The sequence below is a fragment of the Vicugna pacos genome, chromosome 11 (assembly GCF_048564905.1).
Source record: "Vicugna pacos chromosome 11, VicPac4, whole genome shotgun sequence".
NCBI classification, from domain to species: domain Eukaryota; kingdom Metazoa; phylum Chordata; class Mammalia; order Artiodactyla; family Camelidae; genus Vicugna; species Vicugna pacos.
The window spans coordinates 95,689,818-95,708,803 of record NC_132997.1 but is presented as its reverse complement, the minus strand read 5'-3'; the positions used below and the strand labels follow the sequence as shown (position 1 = coordinate 95,708,803).

The 18,986-nt window shown below is 36.9% G+C and overlaps 1 protein-coding gene across 6 annotated transcripts in view; it reads right to left on the bottom strand.

Annotated features, from left to right (window-relative positions):
- The window catches only part of ZRANB1 (zinc finger RANBP2-type containing 1), a 54,756-nt gene that overhangs the window by 23,403 nt on the left and 12,367 nt on the right, over positions 1-18,986 (bottom strand). For 3 of the 6 annotated variants that reach the window (XM_072972083.1, XM_072972086.1, XM_072972085.1), the window contains exons 2-3: positions 13,406-13,580; positions 11,284-12,134 (exon numbers count right to left, since the gene is read on the bottom strand). The exons of 1 other annotated variant lie outside the window; for it this stretch is intronic. In XM_072972083.1, the coding sequence (XP_072828184.1) occupies positions 11,284-12,134; positions 13,406-13,446 (892 nt within the window). In that variant the 5' untranslated portion in view covers positions 13,447-13,580. Of the gene's footprint in view, positions 1-11,283; positions 12,135-13,405; positions 13,581-18,986 lie in introns of those variants that run through there. 2 more of the 6 variants (XM_072972084.1, XM_031674035.2) reach the window with 2 other exon arrangements.

The following is an 18,986-nucleotide window of genomic DNA, read 5'->3' as shown; positions in this document are numbered from 1 at the left end:
TCCACTTATATAAGGTACTTAGAGTAGTCAAATTCAAAACAGAAACTAGAATGGCCGTTGCCAGGAGCTGGGAAAGGTGGAATGGGGAGTTATTGTTACTGTGTAGTTTCAGTTTTGTAAGATGGAAAAGGTTCTGGAGATAAATGGTAGTGATGGCTGCAAAGCAATGCGAATATACCAAAGCTACTGAACTGTACACTTAAAAATAGTTAAGATGGCCAATTTTGTTACATGTATTTTACCACAGTTAAAATAAACATTTAAAAAAGGAAAAAACAGTAAAAGGACATTATTCAGAGATACTAGAGGTCCTGCTTTAGGAGCAGTAGTGTAGTGCTCCTCCCTCCCTGCAAAAAGAAAAATGTTTAAATTTCATCTAATCACATCTAAATTGAGGCTTAGTCTGTAAAACAAATGGCCTGGCTTCTGGTGGTGTTAATGTCATGAAGAGCAAATGAAAAAACAAAAATAAAAACAAAAACCACCTGTGGCACTGTTTAGAGGATATTAAACAGACAAAATAACTAAATAAAATGTATAATCCTTGACTGAATAGGGTTAGAGCAATATTACTGACACTATAGGTGAAACTGAATATAGACTCCAAATGTTAGACCATCTGGATAATTATACTGCATGATTACATAGGGAAATATGTTTTTAGGACATAAAATGCTGAAGTATTTACTTAGGGGCAAAATGTCATGATACCTGCAGCTAACTCTCAAGTGATTCAGGAAAAACTCATACAGAAAGACACAGACAAACAGAGACAGAGCAAGCAAATACTGCAAACTGCTAACAGCTGGAAAATCTAGGTCAAAGGCATTTGGTGTTCAATGTATTTTTATGTTTTCACCTTTGCCTAACAACAAACATTAGTTTTTTTTTAATTTATTTATTTTAAAAAAAAATTTTGGTGGGGGAGGGAGGTAATTCGGTTTATTTATTTTAGAAGAGGTACTGGGGATTGAACCCAGGACCTCATGCACGCTAAGCATGTGCTCTGCCACTTGAGCTATACCCTCCCCCAGGTGTTCAATGTATTGTATCTAACTTTTCTATAGGTTTTGAAATTTCTCAGAATGAAAGGTTGATGAGGAAGAACATCTCTGCACAGCAGCACTGAAGGTGGAGATTAGAAAAAGAAACTTGCTTTTCTTTATGAACTCTTTATAACTGCTTGATTCTTACAACCATATGCAAAGTTTAATAAATGTTTAGTTATTTCATGGTAAACTAAAGTTTTCTGGAGTATAAACATATCTTTTTACACTTAGTATTTAAACAATACTTTTGGATTTCATAATTCAATGTGTTCATTTATTATAGTGCTTTTAAAAAATGAAAGCCTTTACTAAATCAATGATGCATATTCAAACTTAGTATCATGCAGTCAAGAATCACCAGGTACATTCCCTTTCTCAGCCTAGGAGGCACATTATTAGTTGGCAGGCCTGTGTAATCAATCATTTCTAAAAGCCAGGAATTATGTCTCAGACAGACTAAAGGCAACCAGAACACTGCCAGAGCTCTATTTCAGGCTCATTGCCATCCATTTGCCTTGACACACTCGTCCCTGGAAGATTTTTTTACCCCAGGTGTCAGGAAGCTCTTTCAAAAGTCAGACTGAACCAGCCAGGGAAAATAAAATGTGTGTGTATTACCTACAGATTAGAATCTCTTATTGCTGTAAAATAACCACAATATACTTAAAAACCAAGACATAAAATACTATTTTAAATCCAGAGTTCCAAAAGCAGAAGGAAATCCTTTGAAACTTGAAGAAAATCAAGACAGAAACCAGCTGAAGATAATACTCCTTTCACAGTGCTAAAAATAATTCTATTACCACCTGTAATATCAACTACCTTGGAGAGGAAGGAGATCCACAACCAAGAATGTGTATGGAGTGAAAAGACACCACAGTTTTCATAGCTACACACACACATCCCACGTAAGAGTATCACACAAAGCTAACCAAGGACATACAAGGCATTGCCAGCATTCTAGCAGCTTACTTTCCTTTTATGGATGCAGTGCCAGAGACTTGCTGCAAGGAGTCTGCATATATTTTGGATTCTATTAAAAGCTCTTAATAGAATATTTCAACTCAAAACATTTTTGTTTTAAAAAAATGTTTAAAAAATGCGATCATTTTAAATGTGAAGGACTGAAAAGGAGTTTTTTTCAGGCTCTGCAAACATTCATCAGTAAAGCAATGTATTACAGGAAAGGGGACATTAAGAGCACCTTTCAGTAGAATGGTCTGGTGTCGATATAAAATTGAGTTCATAATAAAACAAAACAGTCCATTAGCATCCTGGAATAAACCCAGCATTGAAAAAATAACCATAACTTAAAATAAACCTATCAGAGCAGTTAACAGATTCATTAGCTTCCTCTAACCTCCCAGAAGGTGATCTCTAAAACAAATATTAGAACATAGATCTGCTACTGGGCTGCCAACTCAGAAGTGGTGATTTTGAGAAGCAATTCCACAGGGCAGGGAAAATTCTAAAAATGGAGAACAGACTGTCCAAATAGCTGCGGTATACCAAGTACAGGTAAACACAAGCAGAGCAAACAGAACAACTACTAGAGAACTGCCATACAAAAACTCAAGTTCAAATAATGTGACCTAGCCACAGAATGCTGAGCAATATTAGCAAGTAACAGATTACCTTGGGACACAGCAATCAACTTCATATAGGCATACATACTTAGCTGACTTGTAAAACAGGACTGAAAGTATCAGTATTTATAGGTATCAGATATCATTCAAAAGTTCCAGTAACAGTACTCCTTTCCACAATATCAAGCAAAAAATACACTATGAATAAGAAATATTTAGTCTTCATCTACTGTTCCTGGCACATTACCCTTGTAGTTTCCTATATAAGCTGTAAGAGCATCTTCTGTTGTAATATTTAGTTTTGTTCCCAGTTCCTAAATAGCTCCAGGATGGTGAAGATGAAATAGGAGTCTTCTGTTATTCATAAAACAGCAAGCCTCTTTCAACCGCCTGAGTTTATGTTAATGAAGTGACTTTTGGAAAGCCCCTAAGGATGGAAGCTGGTTGCCTGAGGAACCAACCCTGTGTCCAGAGGCTTGGAACTTGCAATTCCGCCCGACCCTCACCTCTGGGGAGGGGAGAGGGGCTCGAGTCTGACACAATCACCAGTGCCCAGTGATTTAATCTATCTTGCCTCCATAAAAATCCCCAATATGGGATTTGGATAGCTTCCAGATCAGTGAACATGTGGAGGTACTGGGAGAGTGGCAGCCAAGAGAGGGCATGGGAAGCCCCTTCCTTTGCCCTGTGCATCTCTTCTACCTGGCTCTTCCTGGGTTATATCACTTTATAATAAACCAGTTATCGAGTAAGTAAAATGTTTTCTGTGAATCCTTATAACAAATTAATTGAAGGAGGAGGTTGCAGGAACCTACAATTTACAGCTGATAATCAGAAACACAGGTGACAACCTGGACTAGCAACTGACATCTGAAGAGGCAGGGGAGACAGTCTTGTGAAACTGAGTCCTTACTCTGCAAGATCTGATGCTATCTCCAGGTAGACAGTGTCAGAATTGAGTTAAATTGTGGGACACCTAGCTGGTGTCTGGAGAATCTGAGAATTGCTTGGCTTCGGAATCTGCCCCCATCCACTCCCATATTCACACACATTTGGTGGCCATTAGTGCTATGAATGTAGTGCAAGGCTAGAGACACACAGAAGTAAGTTTTCCCTTACAAACACACTTATATCATCTTTATCCAGAAACAGATTAATAACATGGCTACATCATATTCAGCAAGTCAGTAATCCTCTCTATGCCTCAACTTCCCTCATTATATAACAAAACAGTGACTCCTGTTTACTCACTGAATCAGCGAAGGTTAAGTTAAATTTTTCTGAAATTGTCATAAATGCTACAAGATGCTATTTGTAATTTTTTCAGTGTTATCTGTATTAGTTTCCTATTGCTGCTTCTAACAAGTTACTGTAAATTAAGGCTTAAAACAATACAAATTTTTTATCTTAAAATTGGGAAAGGTCATTAGTTCCACATGGGTCTGACTGGGCTAAAATCAAAGTATGCTCCATGGGGAGGCTCTAGGGGACCCTTGTGATTTCTACCTTCTAGATGTTGCCCACATTCCTTAGCTCATGACCTCGAATCACTAAAACCTCTTCTTCTCCTCTGTGACCCTCATCCTCCCATCTCCTTCACTTACAAAGAACCACATGAATACACTGGGCCCACTTAGATAATGTGGATAATCTCTCCATCTCAAGGTCCTTAACTGCATCTATAAAATCCCTTTTGCCATGTAAAGTAGCATATTCATAGATTATGGGAATTAGGATTTAGACATCTTGGAGGGCCAGAGTATGTCATTCTGCCTGCCACACTATTTAAATCAGCCATGTAAATCAGAGAATACCCAACGAAGGTGGGGAGAGGCACCTATAGGAAGTCAAGTACTGGCAAGAAAATGATACAAATTTGGACATTAACTCATCATTAATACTTCACTTCTCAAGATACCTAATATTTTGTGTTTTCAGATAAATCATCAATAAAATACCTGTGGAGTAATTAATAATTTTTAAGGCTAAGGAGTACTTACTGAACTAGAAAATAGAAGCCTCTATTTTTTTCTTTACAATAATTTATATCCTAAGTCTCCTCTAAAGCTAAAACGTCAGCCACAAAGATGTCTGAATAAATGGATAAAGTCACTATTGTGTCTTATGTCAAGGATTTCTTTTTGTTTTGATGTGGTAATTTTCTTGGTATAAATCACCCTATTATTATTCCAGTGTACAGTACTACCATTCCTCAAAAACTAATCTTATATGACCTTTTCTTGCATTGAAGTTAATTTAATTTTGTTTGGGTTATTGTACAACACTCCTTTCATCTGACCAGACACTGTATCTCAAAACTAGGAATTAGAAAAGTCATCGTAGAAGATTACAAACTGCAACCGTTTTTTCAGATGCAATACTGTGATTTATAGGAAACATCATTCAGATGACCAAATATATATATATATATTTGGTTTTCATCCCTAGTTCTTGGCTCAAAGCTCCCCAAAAATCCTTAAAATTTCCTGAGTGATAAAAGCAGTAGGATAATATCTGGTCTCTGGTCCTTAGTCCCTGAAAGCATTTCAGGGGAGGTGACTTCTGGATCCCACCCAAGAATGGGGGCTAGTTGCCGGTGGGCCAGCCCCATCATTAAAGGGCAGGAACTTTCAGTCCCACCCCTTTCCCCACCTAGACCTCTAGGGAGGGGAGAGGGGCTGGAGGTGGAATCAATCGCCAGTGGCCGATGATTTATGTAATGAGGCCTCCATAAAAACCCAAAAGGACAGGATTTGGAGGGCTTCCAGGCTGGTTAAGATCTGAAGAGAGTGGCACTTGGAAAGAGCATCATGGAAGCTCCATGCCCTTTCCCCACACCTTGGCCCTCTACATCTCTTCCATCTGGATGTCCATCTGTATCTTTTATCATATCTTTTTATAATAAACTGGTAATCCAGTAAATAAATTTGTCTCTTAGAGTTATGTGAGGTGTTCTAGCAAATTAATCAAACCCAAAGTGTGAATCTCTGACGTATAGCCAGTTGGTCAGAAGCACACAACCTGGGCTTTGCAACTGGTTTCTGAACTGGATGGAAGTCTTCTGGGACTGAGCCTCTTCACTTGGGGAATCTGATTCTATCTCTGGGTAGATAGTATCAGAATTGACTTGAATTGTCAGACACCTTGCTGGCCTTTGAGAACTGGTTGTTGGTGTGGAGAAGCCCATCTCCCCCTACACACACACATACACACACTGTTGTGTTGGAACTGGGTCTGGGAACGCCTTTTCAGAGAAAGAAAAATAACACTAATACAACCTTAATGGTTTACTTCCCTGAGAAAAACCATCCATAATTTTTAACACCAATACCAAAATAAATTGAAAATATCTAAAAATGTAATAAGCCTACATACATTGCTAATTTTTGTTAAAAATGAAAAAGTATTACTGAAACCAAATAGACAAATACATTCTGACATATTTAATAGTGTGCAAGTTTTAGGTATTTCTACAGCTATATCTGACACTTTAGAGAAGACAGGTATATCTGACACTGAATACAGGTTTCCAGCAGGGGGGCCAAAATACAACTGGCATCAATACAGAAAATAACTGCCACAAATAACAATTTTCAACACAAGTTATTAGAAGGGTGGGGGGAGAGCAAATGTAACGTTTTTGCAGACAACTTGCAAGAAAAAGTTAATTCTAATAAATTTCCTATGTTTTCAAAATCTTAAATTTTTAGACACACCAAAGTTTTGCTCAATAATAAGGCTACAACCCTGATGATGCCATTTCAACATGTTTCTTGGTAACAAGGTTCTGGGTTAGCTCCCACATCAGTGATTCTCAACATGGTACACAAGAACACACTGGAGGTCATCCCAAAGCTAGGGAGCAATGGGAGATGGTAATGATGTGTATGTAGGGCCACTGCATGAGGCAACTGAACATTTCAGCAACAAAATTCCAATTCCAACATGTACTTGTTATACAAGCATGATTCTCTTCCCCCTATGCCTTCAATACCACTCCCCTCCCACCGTCCCCAATATCAAGTCCTCCCCAGCTTCATCAGCAGGGTCACTAGACAAGCTAAACATAAGAAACACACAAGACGAAATGCCAAGTAGGCAGCAACAGGTCCAGTGACAACTGAATAAAAATTTTTCAAGTAAAATTGGATGATTTTTTTTATACACTCATCAAATTATCAAATATTCATCAGTAAAGGAAGAAAGATGGAGAAATTAAATGTAAAGAGATTGACTTCAGACTTTCCATATCCATAGACTGCCTCCTGATAAACTGACGCCTCTCTACTCTTTCCAATAAAACCCAATCAGACCTACTGGACCTACTTTCTCTGGCTTCACCTGACAGAAGTCAAGCTGGCTCCCAATGGGTTGAGCCCCGGATAGTCTGTAAGGAGAAAAATACAGAAAACTAGAATTCAGGAGAGAAGCAAAAAGGTCTATTTGTAGAAATATCTATTTGTCCAGATTCCAGTTTCCACAAAAGTTTGTTTGTTGATTGATTAAACAAAAATCTGAACACCTGCTATGTGCCAGGCACTGTTCTGGGTATTAGGAAGATACAGCTGTAGAAAAAAAAGACAAAATTCCTGGCCTTCATAAAGCTTAAATTCTAAGAGAGAGACAGACATACATAAGGTGATTTCTGTTAAGAGTATTAGAAGGGGACTATTGCTGCGAAAAAAATTAAAATTGGGGGAAAGGGGCACAGGACAGGGCTCAAATTTGAGATGTAGCAGTCAGAGAAGCCTCACTGAGAAGGTGATGTGTGAGAAAAGACCTGAAGGAAGTAAATTAGCTAATCCCATCACCTACTGGAAACAACAAGTATGAAGGCTTGAGTCTTATCTGCAGATGAGAAAGGTAACTAGAGTGGCTGGAGTGAAAGAGTGAGGCTGAAAGCAAAAGATGAGGTCAGAGGAAAACTGTGTGTGTGTGTGCATGTGCATGTGTGTGCACACGCACGCGCGCCCCTGTAAATAAAAATGGGGAAAGGGGGTACGGGACATAGAGCAGAGAGCACCTATAAAATTGGCTTTTCCTCTGAGTAACACAAGGAATCACTGGGGGATTCTGAGCAGAGTTTTAGAAGAGCAGCCCCTACGCAGAGAACAGTGTGTAAAGGAGGACAAGGACAAAGGGGATCATGGCGTGGACCAGAGTGGTGAGAGGTGGCCAGATTCTGAATATATTTTGAAGACAGAGTCAGTAAGAATGGAGTGTTAAGAGAAAAAGAGGAATATCAAGGATGACCAAGGCTTTTGCGCACAGCAAATAAAACAGTAACTTGTGAATATGAAAATGAATATACATATGTTCATGTATGACTGAAGCATTATGCTGTACACCAGAAATTGGCACATTGTAAACTGACTAATTTTAATAAAAATACATATATACAAAAATGATAACTTGCCATAGACAAAGATGGAGTGAGAGAACAGATTTGAGAAGAGACCTGTTCAGTTGTAGCCTGAGTTTGAAATGAGTTTGAAATATTAATATCCAAGGGAAGATGTTGTATAGACAACTGGATATAAAAGTCTATGGTTCAGGAATACAAGAAGTTATTACACACATTTAATTTGGGATTCTTATCTGACCCTGGATCTTGGGATCATGAATTTAAATGTTCTTCTAAAGAGTAACTGATTCAATACAACAGCGAAACTAAAGTGGTGTGTTAGGTAGTGCTGCCCTATTCTCTAGGGACATTAGCGTTTATCCAGACTATGATTTGTGCCAATGTGACCTCCCAGAAAATAACCTGGCACCACGCTGTAGACATTCCAGAGACAACTGCACACTTAAATTCACACCTCTGCCTTTACAGTTTCGGCTCCCCTTCCCAGATCCCACTTTTATTGGTGTCAGGTTTTGGCACTGCTGTCCCCAAAGTCCTCTCACCACATAACATAATATGACTTTTGTGAAACTTACACCCAGCAGTCATGTAAAAGATACTTGCTTAAAAATGTTGAAGCTCTATCTTACTTTCGCCTCCTCAATACTGAATCTTCCTCATTCCCATTTTACTAGCTACAAAGCTGGCCTGAGGTTAAGATTTTTTTTCTCAATTTCAAATAGGAAACTCTCACATTTCATACTTAGTGTATATACTTTGGGGATGATTTTTTTAGTACACGTGCTGCCAAATGAGCACTGAGGTGGTTTTTTTTTTAATGTCTAACATCAATAAACCATAATATACCACATCTAATGAAACCTGGAGCACATAAGGCAGGCAGTAAGGAGAAGTAAAGATTAATTTTCAATACATGTGGGCTTCTGTTAGTTAAGCAAATATAATATAAACAATTAAAACAAAGTTTTTAACATATCTCAGTGATGTTTACAAATCAGGATATAACTACCCAATAAAGACAGGTCCGTTATCTTTCATACAACAGTCCGGAACCATGTTATGTAGTGCACAGTCAAAAATATTTGCTAACAGGAAAGACATAATCCACATTACCAAGAATCAAATACAATCAATCCTTGGCCCTAAGAACCTAAAACTCTGGAGTACATGAGAACAGGGACTTAATGACAAAAACTGTTCTGCAAATGAAACAGGCCAAATCTAATACTGGTCCTGCTAAGAAGAGTTCTTGTTCAGCTATTAACATGCAAAGAGGTACAAGAATGGTTATTCAAAAGAAGCAGATATATGGAAAGTAACAGCAGCACCAAGAAGACAGGTAGTCATAGCCAAGAAATAACAGGCATAAAGACAAAGTTATATTGATCAATCTAACTCGCGTGTGTCAAAGAGAAAAAATATTTCAAATTAGGCGTTCTTATCATAAGATCTACTAACTTCAACAAACAGTGAACCTCTGATTCCTGAAAGATTCTATGACCCCAAAAGAGGTTAAGAATCACTGCCATGTAGTTCTTACCATCTATAAACTTACACATACTAAACACCACTTTGTAGTTAATGAATACATAGTACACTACTGCCTGCAAAAATGATTTTAAGAGTGTTCCAAAAGGCATACAGGTAATTAAAGGACAAACACACCCAGATACAAAAGATCACATAACGTAAGATTCCATTTATATGGAGTATCTAGAACAGGTATATCCACTGAAACAGAAAGCAGACTAGTGACTATCAGGGACTCAGGGTAGGAGAGAATGTGGAGTAAGTGCTTAAATGGGTACAGGGTTTCCTTTTGGGGTGATGAAAATGTTTCAGAACTAGACACGATGGTGGTTATGTAATACTGTGACTGCACTTAAATATCACTGAATTGTTCACTTTCAAAATGGTGAATTTTATGTTATGTTAATTTGACCTCAATTTCTAAAAATTTGTAATAAACAAACCCTTTTGTATCTCCTGCTTTAAAAAAAAAAAAAAAGACATTCACACCATATGTGGTACCCCAATTTGGGGAGAGAGGAAAAATATCAGTGGGATGTAATGGTCCAACACAGCAAAGACAGCTCAGTGCGCTTTCATCCCTTGTCCTCAGAATAGGAGGAAATTGGAGCTAACAGTTACTAAGTGCCTACTGTGTTTGGTGTTCAGAAATCAACTGGGACAATTTTTTTTCTGCCAGGACAAAACTAAAATAAAAAACTGAGATTTCTTGAAATCTACTCTTAAGACTTGCAGTTTCATATAGTTATGTATTCCATATTCTTAGGGCTATAGCAGGGAGCTAAACAAAAAGAATTAGCACTAGAAAAAACATATACATACAGCTAAACTATGTTTAAGAGTTAGCTGTTGTTCCATACAATATTTAACTTTAATAGTCACTCAAAATTTTTCTTTACTGAATTGAATGTCAAAGCAAGCACCCCATCCAAATAATTTAAACCATACAATCCAAATAGCTAATGCACTAAGAAAGAAAGAAAGAAAGAAAGAAAGAAAGAAAGAAAGAAAGAAAGAAAGAAAGAAAGAAAGTCAGTCAGTCAGTCAAGTAACTGCTTTCGTGAATTATATCACAAATAATTAACTCACAATGTCAGTAACTGGAGAAAACCCTGCTCTTATAACATGTCTCTGTCCCTTAACAGCTCTGAGCCAGTAATTGGGACCAATATCCAGAATTTCCTTAGGAAAGCACTAAAACACAAAACACACAAATCATAATTTGTACTATGGAATCAGCTGGCCACGTGAAATCAGTTTCATTAAGTTTGCAAATATTCACTACATGACATTCATGCTAAATTAACATGAATATTTTCAAGGTCAATGTTATGTTGGTTCAACTCCTTGGAGTCACACATTTTTGTGATATTTTTAACATCTGACTAAAGCATCTATCATCACAAGATGCTCATACTGTTTACCAACACTCTGAAGCAGCAGCTGGTGTTCCTCAGTCACTTGTTATAATAAACAGAGTAGTAGTTTTAAACTCCAGGTATATATTTTACTACTGATACGTAAAAATCCTGCTTTAACTTCAAAGTGTTTCTCCCTAAAGATGGAGAGACACATGCACAACGAAATGTGAGGCAATTTAGGACAAAGTTATGACAAGATCAGAAATAGAGATTCTTATGCATGCATACTGGGAGGATAACAATCATGCTGAATGAACTAAATGCTAAATAATACTGACCCTCCTTGTACCTTGTATCTTCTCCCATTCCATTCAGAAAATGCAAAAACTTACCCACACAAGCACTGAGGAATAGCCAATCAGTCTTTTTCATTCTGTTTTTAATTTGTTTTAGTTTTTTGAAGTCCACTTCAAGTTCCTCCTTGCTGCCAACAGCACCAGCCAATTCAATCCTCTGAAAATCCATTTTCATCTCAGAGTCCCGTTTCGTAGTAGGTGGTGATCTTCTTTGGCTGTTACCACTGCTACAGCTTCCTCTCCATCGAGCCCTGTCTTGCTCATTTATTATTGAAGAAGCCTCTTCAGTCTCTGCCAACTCGATTGCTTCAATATTATTAGGTCTGGGATGATCGCAAACAACACATTTTTTAGCCTTGGCCCAGTTTTCATATGTGCAAATAGAACAAGTCCAATGCTGGGTCCTTGTGTTCAGTTTATTTCGATCATTGTATTCCTCGCACGGATCAACAGAAAAAGCAACTGGTCTTGAACCAGATCCTGAGGATTGAGGAGATTCTGTGGGACTCCTGGTCCTACGCTGGGATAAGCACTGAGTGCATCTGATTGCTCTTGGCCAGTTCAAATATGTGCACATGTGGCATGACCATTTATTTGCATTTTCTATGCTGTACGAAGACTTAACCCTTGGTCGTGCACTAGAGTCTGGACATATCAAAGGACTACTGCCCCCTTCGGTGCTGGAAGGATCCCAATCTCTACCAACATCACTTGAACCACTTTTAAATGGATCTTCTGTAATAATTGTTCCACTAGGTCTTTGGGCACGGCACATAGTACACTTGATTGCAGATGGCCAGTTTTCATACGTACAATATTCACAAGCCCACTTGATTCCACGTTCTGACATTGTGCACTTCTTGAAGTGAGTTATGTCAGGCAGGAAGCTATAAATAATTAGGACATGGTTATTAAAACAGTAACTACATAATCTCACCTCTGAAAATATGCCCAAAATATAAAAGTACCCTTCAACTTATAAAACATCAATTTCTCAAAAGATGCAAGGAACATTTCATACTGAACTACTCTTTTCTTAAAATTTCCGGAGATATCAGAGATAAGTTCTCAAAGAAAAATCTTAGACCTGTGGATTTAATGAAAAACTTACTTTAGAGTGTGAGAGATAGGTAGAAGATAAAGGGAGGTTTGTTCCAAGAGGAAAGGCAGTTAATTCAGGAAGGCTCTAATAGAAACATTAAATTTCAGCCAGGTCATCATCATCAATTTAGAAAAATAACCAATAGTTTAAAAAGATTCGCAGGGAAAGGACAAAACACAAATCAAACATCTTAAACACATAATCATCCTAAAATTATGAGCAACATAGATGATTATGCTATCTAGGTAGAGTACCACAATGTTTGATTCCCTAAAGAATTCAGAAGATCAAACGAAGCCAATTCTTAATTCTATCATTCTTGCTAAGGGAGAAAAGCAGCCTGAAAGTGCTAATTATCCAGTGCTTTGAATAAGCACAAGTAGCTTACAATTAACAAAGTAACACTGTGAAATAGGGATAAAGTTCCTTGATGGCCTATACTCTCAAAATCTCGTCCTGTCTAGAGTACGAAAAAGAAAAACTGCACATCACCTATACTTGGGGCAAACAATCGACAGAACTAGCGTAATCACTCCAATATAATTTTGAATATTTATACTCAAAATACTCAATATTTAAAATGTACTAAAAATTCAATGCATATTAAAAATGTATTCACTATTTAAAAGGCTCCTAAGAGCCACCCTGGGCTTTACTAAGACTATACTACAATGAAGACTTTAACATTTGATGACAACTAATTTATAATGAAGCAACTTACATAGCAAATTTAATAACGGTTTTATTTAATGGCTTCAATTTAGACACTGGCCACTAAAGTGAGACTCCATTTTCTTAAATCCCTTCTCAACTGAATTAGTATCATCCTGCTATCTGTACTCAGAAAAGTGAAAGAAATCCTAGGCAGAGTAATAGAAGCTTTTCCTTCTCTTCCTCAGGGAATTTTCCTGAACCTGGAAAGCAGAATCTTTCACTTTATAAGTGTATAATTAGGTCCTTGCTTGCCAAGTCCTCTGTTTATAGTGTAAACTGTGTTAAGAGGACAAACTATAAGAAAGGCTACTGTTTAATAGCTAAAATAAAAATCACACTTACTAAGATTTTAGTTTCCATGCTATAACCTCCACCTTGCACATGTTAGGATAAAAGTACAGTTTATAAATCAGACCAAAGACCAGATTCAGGCTTCATGCTGGCTCAGATTCTGACTTCCTCAGGAGGTACTGCAAAACGTGGTAAGTGGTGCTGTGTAACTGTGAATAGCTTATTCCTGTAAAGGAGACCAAAACTGGATTTCACTTGAAGCCTGCTACTTTATCCAAAAGCATTTATTTTTTTTAAAAGGCTTTATTTTAATAAATTCTCTATTTTAACTCTACTCATTTATTTTAATAATGGACTACTATATTTGGAATTTTAATTTAACACAGCAATAAAATTAGTTAACTGATTTGGCTGGTCAGAGATAGGAAAGGCATTTTTCCCTAAAACCTTAAACATATGTGTATATGCACTAATATCATCATTAATATTAACTTGGTAGGACTAATAAGTCAATTTCTACCTGTATTACTTGTTATTACTGAAAGGGGAAAGGTGGTATAAGCCAAGTAAATAGAAAAAGCAAAAAACATTGCTTGTATTTAGCTTTGAAATATTTTTCTCCTTCAGCAACTGTATTTTCTTCTAACCAGGTAATTTATATTTATCTTGCTTAGATTTTTAAATTTAGTTTGTGCGCCCTGATTACACATAATCTGACAGCAATCCAAAAGTGTGCTTAAGGGCAAAGACTATAATAATAAACACATCCATAAAATGCACAACTGAGATTTAATGGCAACTTTCATATTCAATAGGCAGTTTCTTCCTTTAGCTTCTCAGAAATGAAATATAAATAAATTACCTGCTCATGCTATTAGAAATTAAAATAAGTAAAAACTTATCATGACAAGAACAAATGACATAATGAACATATTCAGGGCTATACTACAAGTAATTTCAATATTTCACTTAAAATATTGACATTCAGAAATTCATGCTTGCTTTCTTATGTCTTACTTTGATGTAGGTTCAACTAAACAGTTTGTGGCCTTACATTATCTTAGCTAATCTTCATGGAATTACTGTGCCAGGATAAGCTAGTTAAGTGAAGGTCTGACCAAAAAAACCAGCAAAAAAAAAAAAAAAAAAAAAAATCCTGCCACTTAAAAATAAAGAATCACTGTCATACATGCCTGGTAAATACCCTACCCTTCCCCCCACCAAAAAAAAAAAAATCCAGGTAGCTAAGCAATATCAAAATCAAGCTCAAGTGTTTTAAGGTAAGTACATTGTAAGGGGGGAGGGTACAGCTCAAGTGGTAGAGTGCATGCCTGGCATGTACAAGGTCCTGGGTTCAATCCCCAGTACCTCCTCCAAAATAAATAAATAAGTAAATAAACCTAATTACCTCCCTCCCACAACCAAAAAAAAAAAAAAAACAGAAAAGATAAGTGCATTATATTTGATAATGATGTATGTAGTATCCACTCAATGGGGAAATTGAGACTTCGTAGGAATACTGTTTTTCATAACTGAAAGCTAAAATTCATTGAAGGGGATTATCTGAGAGAGCCACCTTCACCTACGGTAATTACTGAATGGAATGGAAGAGTAAAGGTAACATCAATTATGTGATTTTGCATTATTGAGATGAAATTAACACTAAGTACACTTTTTCTATCAGATGTCAAAACATCCGAAAAACATGAAATTTTTAACAGCAACCAGCTTTGAGTTAATATTATACACTGAAATAAAACTGTTACCAAGTATCTTGCAAATTAACACACATTCTTACACCCAAGTAAATTTAACTTATAAGTCTAATTTTGCATAAAATACAGATTTCCAAATTCTATCCAGTGAATCATATTTCAATTATTCAATACACAAAGCAACAATAAAACCTGTAAATACGAATCTTCTTTAAGGGGAACTAGACACAACTATTACTCTTAAAACAAATTACTTCATGGTTCAAATGCAATATTCCTTGGTTCAACTGCAATACCAGCAGTTGCGATCTTGTAGACCAAAAAGTCCATGAATCTATTTGCACATCAAGCTCTACTTGTAGACAGACTGAGTAACGTCTCCAAGTATATCAGCCACTTTCCAGTATTAAATTCACAACTGCTTTGGATTATATACTTCCCAATTCAAACAACAAAGGCACAGGTATTACAGTGTTTGGATTGATAGCTGGGGAAAGGGAAAGGTTCATAACGGAGTATTTTTTATATTTGCATGCTTAATAATGAACTCTTTAGGCCATATTTATGAAACATTACTAAACACTGTAGAAGAAACGTATCTATATTTAAGTCAATTCCTCAAAATTATAGCTATACTACAAATTCCCTCAATGACCTACTAAAACCCTCTGGAGAACTAAGGAATGATCCTCACCAAGTAAAAACTCCTTAAGAAACAAACTGAGAAAAGCTCAACTGCCAGTTAGTGTCAAATGATAAGAAGTTATCCAAAGGAAGGACTGATATCTCTGAGGTTTTGTATTAGCTTTATTAATATGTCTGTATTTAGTAATACATTAACTTATTAATACAAATTATTGATATAAATATTAAACAACATAAATCTGGAGATTTACAAATGCTCAGAAAGCATCTTAAGGGAATCATGATGAAAGCTAAAACTAGAAGGATATTCCAAGAATGCTGAATTTTCAGATTCTATTAAAATATTACAAGTTAATTCTGAGTTGTAATATTTATATAAATAAAAAGTACTGCACTTAACTCTTAAGCCAAAAATCCTACATAGTCATTTCCTCTTTTCTCCTCAGCATCTTTCTGTATCACTGTCTTCCTCACACCAGTCAACTGAAAAAACAACTGGTCTTGAGGATAATGGTGAACCCTGTATCTACAAACCTACCTCATTTCAGGGCTCCAATAGCTTATCACATTCTACATTAAACCTCTTATCTTCCTCCCACAACAAACCCCTACCCTGACTTCTCCAGTTTCCATTAAGGACACCGTTAATACTCCTGCACGCAGCACAGAAACTCAGGCTCATCTTGAATTCTGCCTTCTCCCCAAAGATTCTCTCTAATGGTTTCTGTCCAATCAGCTCTTTTCTTTCCATTTCAGCTGCCATCAACCTTTTCTCAGCTCAGGTCAGTACTACTGTAATAGCCTCCTAAGCGCCTTCTCTTTCTAAATCCATCCAACTCACCACTACCAGAATAATCCTCCTAATAACAAGTCCCTCCTTCTAAAGCTCTGCTGTAACAGTATAAACTCTCAACTCCTTCCCATCACAGAAACACAGCACACACACCCTAGGCTCATTTGTGTACCACCACCCCTCCCTGATACACACATGAAGGCCTTAGAAACAAGCACAACAGACACATATCCTCACTTCTGGCATATCCTACCCATTCTTTAAGACTCAGTTCAAATCTCATTTCTCTTGTGAAGTTTTTTCAAATCACTTGAAGTACACTCCAAGCAACCACACTTCTACTGACATCTGGCACTTACTGTATCAACTCCTGAGGCTAGCTTCTGTACCACTGATTTGTGTGTTTTCCCTGCATCATTTCCTCCCCTCAGTTTTCAATCAGGTAGTCAAGCTTACAAAAACTCTGGCTCAGGGATTCTAGTGGCATGGAATGTGGACCAGCCCTAAATTTAGTGAAACTCAGAGAAGAGACCACGCCAAGTGACCTGAACAAAATAAACAGTGGAGCTCTTGAGCCACCTCAGGCAAAAAGGAGAAATTCTAGAGGACAGGGTCCATTCCTATGGCACGATCTCTTTGCCACTAATAACTAGGTGACAAGCCATAGGCACTCATGAACTGGTTAACTACGCAAGTCCTGTAGTATCAAGGACACTAGTCGGCAAACTTTTGTGATCATTAAATATCCTCTGAAAGTACTACATCTCTGTGAAATTATGTATAGATAATCAAGAATCAACAGGTCTTAAAAACATGCTGACTGTCCTCCCACTCACAGATCGCTGTTCTCTCTGTTATCTGTATCTAACAAAGAAATCTGAACTGAACATACTTGCTAAGGCCCTTTCCCAGGAATGCGTAGGCAAGATGGACATAATAAATCTAGTTAAAAATAGTTAAGTAACTATCATAGTGAACTTGGCCTTATTGGCACTATGCCTTAATTAACTAAGGCAATTACCAGTACAACCAATACATCTAATGTCATTCCAACCAAACCTAAGTCCTTAAAAATAACACAGAACATAAAGTTTATATTTCAGTAAGCCACCATTACATTAATTAGGAAAAACTGTAAGAAAAGTTACAATGCTAATGGTTTTCCTTTTAAACCACTGGATAATTAGCAATCTACTGATTAGAATGAAAAAGATATACTGACACAAATCTCACATGAAACAACAGTAACGCTCTTTTTAAAAAATCTATCTTCTAGTCATTTCAAGAGGAATTGTAACTCTTTACATATTAAGGCTTTATCTGTAATTTGGCCAACTTCCCTCTGTACGCTTCAGTTCCTAGACAATACCAAGAAGAGGAGTAATAAATTCATATATACATATATGTACGTACATACACATATATGTGTGTATGTGTGTGTGCAAATAACCAGATAAAATATTTTCCTTCTGCTCAGGACACCTGCAATTTAAATAGATGAGAGATGACTACAGTTTTCTCAAACACAGATGGAAGTGGGGAGATTATCTCCAAGAGTGCATATCAACCCAGCATTTAAAATACAACAACTGTTGCAAGAGCTGTGAACATACTACCTCATTCAGAATTTGATTTCTTTCATTACCCTATCCATTCTCTGTTCACACTGAACAGATCAGTCCCAATTAACAATATCCACAGGAACTGAGAATCACTACTAAACCTAGCCCAACTAAAGGCCATCATTTACTGTGCACTGTTATGTTATCTGCGTGACAGAAGAAGGAGGCGTTCAAAACTTTTAATCAGTGAGTTCTGATATAAAAGAAAGAAAAGAATTGAAAAGCAGAGAGAACCAAATGAATGAAATATTCCAAGGCAAAACCAACTCAGAGCTAGTATCTTGTCCAAAAACATCTCTTTCCCAACACAACTTTGTTCAAGATTGTCATTTTGCCTTACTTCCAATCATAAAAGTTATCTGAATAAAACACTTACTTTATAAATATAAGATATTTACAAATATTATTTATTGATAATGTGAAGTCACTCAATTGGATCACTTTTCTAGTAATTCCTATTGTGATGAATAACAGGAAAATGGGGTGGGGCTTTTGTGAGTTGGATTTTCACTGCAGGGACAGAGAGAACAAATAGAGGCAAAGGTTTAGCAAAGAACAACTTGGCAAGGAATGCCCCAGACAGCAGTAAGCTGAAGGGACTGCTTACCCAACCATTAGAGGTGGATGAATATCTAGGTGAACTTCATCTATTTCACAATTTTGCCAGGGTCAGCCTTATCCAACTTAGAAAACAGCTAAAAATTAAGGATTTACTGTATGTCAGACATTGTTCTAGGCACTGTACATATATAGTAACTAAGCGTCAGAACCCTATGAAACAGGTACTATTACCTCCAATTTTAAAGACTGGAAACAGGAAAAGAGAAGTGGAGTAACGTGCCTGAAGCCACAAAGCT